Below are 8975 nucleotides of genomic sequence, written 5' to 3'. Positions count from 1 at the left end.
GTTGTCTGATATGAATACTGATTCCTCATATTATCAAACTAGCAATTTTTCTACATTTGATGTGCTCTTTTAATTATTTCCTCTAAGGGTTTGAGCTAGAAAGATGAGGATGGTGTGCACGGTTATTAAGGAGATCGTCGAGTCACTTTTGATATTATTAAAGATCTACTGTTTTCCCTTAGATTTAATTCACATATTGGCCAAGAACCCAGGTACAAACTTAATGCATTAAATGTTAATAATAACACTAGACAAGTAATTGTGCAACAGGAACAAGGGTTTATTAAGATAAAATTATTGTAATTTTTGGAGAAGTGAAAAATTATCAGGTTTATCAACAATGTAGTTGAGTTTTCCCTTAGTCTTGCAGCTTGACAGAGCCAAATTTAAAGATTAGAAAAGAAAACAATCAACAGAAAATCAAGAAGATTTCAACAATTTTCAAGGATAAAATTCTCAAGGATAAAATGAAAGAATCCGTGTAGTATTGGCATTGGAGAGTCAAAAGATTAATCAACAGAAGCCAACTGCATAGATTGGTTGGTAACAAGATGAATAGAACCTCCTAGAAGGAAAATAGAATGGACTCCAGACAGTAGATCTGTAATATCTGGTTGGAAAGCTGTAATTCAGACATCTGAAGCCACTGGACCCACAGCCCTGTGAGTAACAGCTTCCAGATCCATAGCCCATAGACTGGCAGCTTCTGGATCCAAAGGCCAGAGACCCAGCATATGTCCCCTGGCAGGGACTGCAAGGTGTGAAGCTCCTGGGGTAGTAGCAGGCTGTCTGGCAGGGACGGGACACCACACAGGATCTCTGGCAGCTGGTGGGCTCAATGAAGGTCTCCTGACAGTCACTGCTGAGGGAGGCTCCCAGCTGGCAGGGACTGGGAGAGCAGCTGGTGGTGGTGTAGACCAGGTTGCTGGGGTAGGAAGGACCACAGGAGGAACCTGATGAGGGCAGGCAGCTCCTAAGGGAGCCGGAGGAGAAGTTGGCAGAGGAGCAGCTGCAGGTCATGTTGAGAGGAGATGAGAGCTCAGCTGGATGTAACTGAGAGGATTCTGAGTTTGGATGTCTCCCTGTGGAGAGCTGGGTTTATATACTCTCAGCAACAGGTGTGGTACCCAACAGTCTCATCCTTGATGCATTTGTGTGCTTCCTGGTTCACAAATGTGGGACTGGGTAATCTCTGTAATTGTAGTTCATTTGAATAGTTTTCTGCACAGTATATTTATGAGTGTTGTAAGAAAGGCCAAAGTGCTACTCCTATCTACAAAATGCTATGACTATTTTTTTATTAACGCCTGTCCCTTCATAGCTATGGAAGCCCTCCCCATTCCTCTACTGTGTGCTACCTGCCTATTCCTGTACATTCCTGCCTTGCTAGTGAATGCTTCTTCCCTGAAACTGGAGGAGATAATGTTAGTTATCTGGATACTTGGTATGTTTCCATATAGATGGGAGCATTTAACCCTGTCATTCTCCATTGCCATTCTGCCAAACTCCTTTATGGCAATTTAGTGTGGTGGTAACAGAACACAATTATACCATGGATTACAGTTACACACTGCATATCAATTGAGTAGATACAATTTCAAAATAGATAAAAGCAACGTACTAAGAGGAGCAACTGAAACGTTCCCACATGCTGACATAGGGAGGAAACAACTGTAACAGTAGATATGAAGAAACAGGGAGGGACTTCACAATCTTTCCGTTGAACTCTTTGTGCTTTTGATATTGCTCTGTTTATATTTTTAAAAACAAGATTTTTAAAAAAATATTTCACAGTCTGTCTTGGAATGAGTGGTCTCTCTACCCTTTCCTCCTCAGTGCTGAGACTGAAGAGGTGCGTGTCACCTTGTCCTTACACTGTGATTTCTAGTTTCTATGCCTGAATAGTCACTTTTTTGCAAATTAAACATACTTAACTTTTTCTCATTCTCCTTCCATCGGTTGCATCCTTGATCATTGATGCTTCTAACCATTGCCCCATGCTTCTGCCCTTCTTGATATTGGGCACCTTGTGGCTTTTTGTTGGTGCTGTATCCTTGTACCCTTCTACACTTTTTCTGCCTAGGTAGGAAGCATATGAATATCTAAAATTCCCTCTTCCTCCTCCTCTCCTCCTCCTCCCCTTCTTTCCTTTTCTCTCATTCAGTCTGCTCTTCCTCCTCCTACCTCCATTTAATTCTTTTGTTTGTTCTGTGCCTAACTGTTACTTTGTTGTCTGTTTCATCTTTGCTTTCTTTTATTTTCATTTGCTTGTTTGTTCTTTCCTAAGGAACTACAGACTTAAAGTTGAAAATATGTTTAACTGACTTATTCAATTCCTGCTGTGTAACCAGTGTTCTCTATGTTATACTCACTGACAGAATATTCTGTGTCAAAACATATAGAAATTGTATTCAGGTAGAATGGGGGTGTACTACTATAATTTATGGCAAATCTTTTCACAATTTTCTAATAAAACATAATCCATTTGCTATTCTCATAAAGGTCAAATGTATAACAACAGGAAAAGTACTGTAATGGTCATTGTAGACTTAATAAAAGTCAAGGAGGGAAGATGTGAGGATACGAAAATTTAGCTATTCCAATTTTATGATCTCTGTTTTCAAGAAAAAAAATCATGTTTTGTTATTTTGTGCTTCAGGCTGAAGAGCCTAACGGTAAGATAACAATGGAAGTATTCTTTCCCCTTTCCTTTTTTTGTTGTTTCATAAATAACTATATAATTTATATTGAGAACAATAGGTGTTAAAAACAATAATTCTATAAGGCAAGAAATTATTTGATGAGTTCTTTTTCAGGTGTCCTGCCTTTTTCAAAGACTCTTCGTGAGCTAGTTTGTGTGAATAGGCTATCCTGATTTTTGTCTAGAGAGCTATAATTTTGTCCTCATAAGTTGATGGAATGTTTAAAGTTTTTTAAAAAACCCTAAATTTGAACTGAATTTATCTGAGATTATACTTTTTCATCTGCATAGCTCCATGGTTATTTTCACTTAACTTCCACAGAAATGGAAAAACTGGAATAATTCACATAAAATGCAAGACTCGGCAGGTTACTCACACAGAAGCTTCTGATATTTGATTGTGTATTCTCATCAGTAGGTGATGAAAGTTATCTTTTAATGTTTGAGGTATTTCTAAAGAAATTCATCTATGAAGAACATTATGACTTCAGAGATACCTACAACCTCTTTCCTTTAAAATGTCAATGAATCTGTTACTCACAGTACCAGGATCTTGCTTTTAAAATGGTTATAGATTATAATCTGAACAAAAACCAACGTCTCTGGTACTAATATTCTAATGTAACACTATTAAGAACCATGGAATGTATTCTTTTCATTATACATCACTAAATTAGAACTCTCTAATTCAAAGAGCATTTGACTCCATGTGATCAAAACTGTACTCATGACAGAAGACTCATGTATGCCATTCTGAAGGACACTTATCCCTTTAATAAATTTTCAACACTTTTCTCAAGATATCACTTTTAAATTTTTATCTGAGGTCAGAGATACGCTGCTTGCTATCTAATACACATATTAATAAATTCTTTAGACTGGAGAGACAGCTCATGAGTTAAGAGCACTGGCCACTCTTCCAGAGAGCCAGTTTGATTCCCAGTGCCCATATCAGGCAGCTCACAACCACCAATAGCTCTAGTTCCAGGGGATATAACACCCTCTTCTGGCCCTCAGGGCTACCCACATGCACACGCATATGCACACACTCTCACACATACACATCAACTAAAATAAAAATTAATATTAAAAAACCCTGTACTTTCTTTCTTATAAATTTGTTCTGAAGTCAATTAAAACAGAGATTCCAAGGCCAGAGAGATGGGTCAAGGTTTAGAACACTACCTGCTCTTCCAAAGGATGGGTTTCAAATCTCAGGACACACATGATTGCTCACAGCTGGTTGTTTCTACAGATTCATAGATCCACAACACCATTTTCTGACCTTCTGAGTGTACACAGGGCACATATATTTAGGTAAACACATACACACAAAAGATAGTATAATTTTTAAAACATGGATTCCAATAGACACTGCTTATTTAAGAGATGATTCTACCTACAGAGAGGAAGATGCTAGGATATAGAGAAAATGAAGCAACTGTCAGCAAGCACTTGAGCTCAATTTGAATACATTCTTTTTACAGGGGCTCAGCATACTTTCACAAATGCAAAGTCTTTAGGAAGAATTTTATACACATTTTCATAGTCAGTTTTCAAGGTGTTCCTAAGACCTCTACTGGGGCACTAGAAAGGTGCTGACAGATGCTTTGGGTGAGAGGGGGTGAGATGTTACTTTGAGATTCACAACCACAAGAAAGGAAATAAATGAAGGATGCAAGGATAGAATGGAGCAACAAGGAGATAGGATAATGTGAAATCGTGTGAAGGTAGAACGTTTGGTATCTCCATTGAAAGCAGAGGTATGTGACATAAGGACAACAGTCACTGTGAGACACACGAGTCAGACACTCCTAACCTTAGCATCTGAAACTGTCCAAGCTTAATGGGTGTCATCACCTTAAGGTGGGGGTAGACTCTGAGATGCACCCTCATTAGACTCAATTCTATGTCACCAGGTCAAAAATAAATATTTTGAAGTTCTATAAGTTATCAGTTGCAGACTGATTAATCAGTTGATTAATTTTCCCAGAAAAAAATAGAGAAAAACGTACAAATATGTGTATGTACATATGCATATGCGGTCATGAGTATGCCTATACACACACATTGTCGGGAGACATATCAAAGCATTGCAGACTGACAGAGATCTTATATGAGCCGGAACTAAGCCGCTTAACGTCGAGCTGTGATGCTCTTAAAGTTACATCCTGATTTAAGCAGCTGTGATTAAGGCAAAAAGAAACTTCTACAGATTTACAAGACTGTAGAAGGAATTTGGAAATCTGGACCTCTCAAAGACTTGGGGCCCTGGGAAATGTCCCCAGATCTTAGAAATCCAATTCTGACAGGAAAAATGAATTTCTAATGGGCAGATCCCTATAAGGGCACAAGGGCAGAAACCCAAGTTTAAATTACATCAGTTCCTGATTGACTGAAATGATCTAGGCTATGGGAGTCCTCACTCTAGCAACCTGGCTGAACTAAAAGTAACAACCTCTAGAGGAGGATAAAATCTGTTTCCACGTGAAATGCCTGTCATTTCTCAGAGGACAGAAGAAATGTAAGAAGTCTGAGACACAAGAGAGTGGCAGAAATTAGAATGTGAATCACAGGATTCATGGAAGCAGACCAAAACATTAAAGAGCAGTCATGTGTCACATAGCCCTGACTCAGTCAGCAGCACACTGCACAGACTCTGGAGACCCTGTAGAATTGTGTTACCTAGTGATAAAGCAGCCATATTTGTTTAAATACACCCTGACATTGGAAGTTATCAAACTTGCTAACGGCACGTTTTCCAAAACTCGCTCCTATCATTTGGCAGAAGCGCACCTATGTGAAGAATGTGACAATATGAAACAGGAACATTTTATGTTCCAGAAACAATGATACCTGTGAATAAAAGACGTGCTTGAGAAATTTGATAGGCATATGAAAATAACGCAGTTGAATTTAACTAAAAATTTAAAAATAAGGTAACTAATTTGAAAAAAAAATGGATGGGTTTCATCATGTTCCCATTGACAGCTTCAAACACAGTGAACTGAATTAGGAGAAAGGGGAGTTTCCAAACTAAAGGTCATGGCAAAATGTTTGAAAAGACAGGAAGGCCGGTAGAAGTCTTGTGGAAATCAAAGTGCATGCCGTAGTTATAACTGGACCTAAGGAAAACAAGGGGAGAATGATGTAGTAGAAATATTTGAGGAGACTTGAGATGAGATTGTACAAGTATTGATCAAAAGTATCAATGATGAAATAGTAAAGGAAAAAAAATAAGTGATTCTAATGTGTCTAGCCAATAAGGAGAACATTAAAGATAGATATAACAGACATGATTTAGATATAGATTGCACAGACTCAAAAAAGAAATTTCTAGTTATGTTTTTAAATAAACCATCACAGAATTTCAGTCATTTTCTTTGTCATTCCCCATTTGACATTCCCAAGAGAATACATCTGCCTGGAGTCTGTACTGTCAACTAACAGTAGGCTTTCTTTACAATACGTTATAAACAAAATTTGATGTATTTGGAGTCTTTGGATTATTTTTCTTCACCAGGTTCTCCCTCAAACTGAAGGCTTAAGAGAAAGAGAAATGATTCGTTTGACCTACACAAGGTGCAGCAATCTTGTTTCTGGGAGTAGGGGAAATCCTGTGCTAAGGTTGGTTGCCAGAGCCTGCCAGGAATGGATTTGCTTTCTCTGGGCTCAGTCATTACTTGGGAACAGACCATGACAAACAAGGTCTTCCATAAACGTGTCTGGATTTCAGACAACATCAGGAAGAACCATAGTGAAAAATGTATAAATGCCACCATGCTTAAGGAGTGAGAATCAAACCCTCCACTCAGTCATATACAGATGAGAACCCACTATGACCTCAGTCCTCATATCACACACTAGATGCAAAATTGGCTCCTTCCTCTCCAAAAATGTGTTTATTCTACTTCAGCTCCATTCCACAAGGGTTTAGACTTGTGACTCTCTTGCATTTCTGCTCCTTGGGATCACAACATTTATCATTGCCTTGCTCTTCCCAGTTTCAATATCACTCAGCTTTCCTTGGTCTCAATTTTTAACATGCTCTTCTGTGAAAACCACAGGTTAAATTTGTAACACATGTGGAATAATTTTGGAAAATGGACATCACTGCTTAATTTTAATAGGTCCCATAGGATACCTAAAATGACATTCAGTTAATTAAAAATAGTGGATGCATGTTACTAGCATAGAAATAAAAGTATTTTCCACATAACATCTGACAAAACACATAAAAAATTGTGTCAAGAGGAAAAGGAGGGATGTTCCTAGTAATGATGGAATAAGCATTCTTGCAAAACAGTCACACACAGAACCTCTAAATAGCAGTAGCTCACTGTCTTAACTACAACAAAATGACAACACCCACAAATGTACTGTGAAGAAAACTATTCAAATGAACTACAATTACAGAGATTACCGAGTTCCACATTTGCAAACCAGGAAGCACACAAATGCATCAAGGATGAGACTGCTGGGTGCCGCACCTGTTGCTGAGAGTATATAAACCCAGCTCTCCACAGGGTGACATCCAAACTCAGAATCTCCCTGTTGCATCCAGCTGAGCTCTCATCTCCTCTCAACATGACCTGCAGCTGCTCCTCTGCCAACTTCTCCTCCGGCTCCCTTAGGAGCTATCTGCCCTCCTCAGGTTCCTCCTGTGGTCCTTCCTACCCCAGCAACCTGGTCTACACCACCACCAGCTGCTCTCCCAGCTCCTGCCAGCTGGGATCCTCTCTCAGCAGTGGCTGTCAGGAGACCTGCATTGAGCCCATTAGCTGCCAGAAGTCCTATGTGGTGTCCAGCCCCTGCCAGACAGCCTGCTACTACCCCAGGAGCTTCACACCTTGCAGTCCCTGCCAGGGGACATTTGCAGGGTCTCTGGGCTTTGGATCCAGCATCTGCCGTTCCCTGGACTACGGATCTAGAAGTTGCTACTCAGTGGGCTGTGGACCCAGTGCCTTCAGATCTCTGAATTGTGGCGTCTCTGGCTTCCCTTCCCTTGGTTATGGGTACAGATATTATTACCCAAGCTACTTGGTGTCTCGTTCCTGCCAACCTTGTTACAGATCAATCTGTGGATCAGGTCTTTACGGAATTAGCTGTTAAGCCTTTATATTCTCATATGTCAAAGTCTAGGCTCTAAAGCTATCATTTCTAGTGCTTAATCCCTACTGATATCATCTCCTCCTTCACTCACAGCCTCTTTGTTTTTCAACTTTCAGGAGATGATGAGATTAGAGGTCATGCCCAACTATGCACTACTCTCTGTACTGTTGACATATACAGATGCTCTTTGCTTTCTATCCATTTAATAAATCTGTGCAATCTGATATCATCATGTGTTGCTCACTTTATTATTATGTCACTCATACTTGTTGTCCTTATGATTTGGAAGACTTAAAAAGATCAGTATGATTTTTCAGTTGAATTTGGGTATATACACTTTTGAATTAGTTTGCTTTTCTTTACTCAACAGTTGTCAATTCTAGGAAGATCATCATTCATGTCCAAACAGCAGAGTTCAACTAGAATATGAATTTTCTGAGATTAAAGTACAGGAATTTCTGATGAGCAGGCAAACAGAGCAATTAGGATGGGTCTAGAAATGTGAACACCCAGAATAAGATATTTTATAATTTACAAGATGAAGTCTATACACACTCAAAATATTAAGTCTAGTATTTGAATGTAGATTTTCAATCAGGAGAAAGTAGCTTTGAACAAGTCTCAGGGCAGACAGATGTTAACTTATTGTTGTCATGCCTCCTGTGGTTGGCTAATGACACCTGTATCTCATTCATCCCCCATAAGGACAATGGCAATCATCTTGGTTCATGATGTACTAGGAGCCTCCTGACACATCCCAGGCTCAACTCCAATCAACCAAAGGATAGGTCAGTTTCTATGAAGAGGTTTAATTTACTAGTGTTCCTCTGTGTCTCAAAGAGAGTTGGGTACAATTTATGTGACATAATAACTTAAAGAAGATTGAATATTACATGTATCACCGGTATTCAAGGGGGTAAAAGGGAAAAAGTCACGCAAAATATTCATTTTTAATGAACTACCCATATGCTGTATTCTAAAGTCATTTGGTCCATTTGTAAATTGGACCTTGCTGTTGGGAGTGCCAACTTGTACACCTACTGTGGAAATCAGTATGGATATTCCTCGGGAAAATGGGAATCAGTCTACCACAAGATCCAGCATTTCCACTCTTAGGCATATACCCAAAAGATTCACATTCATACAAGAAGGATATCTGCTC

At 39.2% G+C, this 8975-nt stretch overlaps 2 protein-coding genes across 2 annotated transcripts; one reads left to right on the top strand and one right to left on the bottom strand.

Annotated features, from left to right (window-relative positions):
- Window positions 1-513: 513 nt before the first annotated feature.
- LOC110341577 (keratin-associated protein 13-1-like) lies at window positions 514-1020 on the bottom strand. The gene has a single exon (XM_021229390.1). The coding sequence runs from the start codon at window positions 1018-1020 to the stop codon at window positions 514-516; it is 507 nt and encodes a 168-aa protein (XP_021085049.1).
- Window positions 1021-7270: 6250 nt separating this feature from the next.
- Window positions 7271-7813, top strand: LOC101834900 (keratin-associated protein 13-1-like). The gene has a single exon (XM_005073837.4). The coding sequence runs from the start codon at window positions 7289-7291 to the stop codon at window positions 7811-7813; it is 525 nt and encodes a 174-aa protein (XP_005073894.2). The 5' UTR covers window positions 7271-7288.
- Window positions 7814-8975: the final 1162 nt, after the last annotated feature.

Source organism: Mesocricetus auratus, unplaced genomic scaffold (genome assembly GCF_017639785.1).
Source record: "Mesocricetus auratus isolate SY011 unplaced genomic scaffold, BCM_Maur_2.0 Super-Scaffold_100008, whole genome shotgun sequence".
Lineage (NCBI taxonomy): Eukaryota > Metazoa > Chordata > Mammalia > Rodentia > Cricetidae > Mesocricetus > Mesocricetus auratus.
The sequence above is the reverse complement of the archived record's forward strand: the minus strand, read 5'-3'. Positions and strand labels throughout refer to the sequence as shown.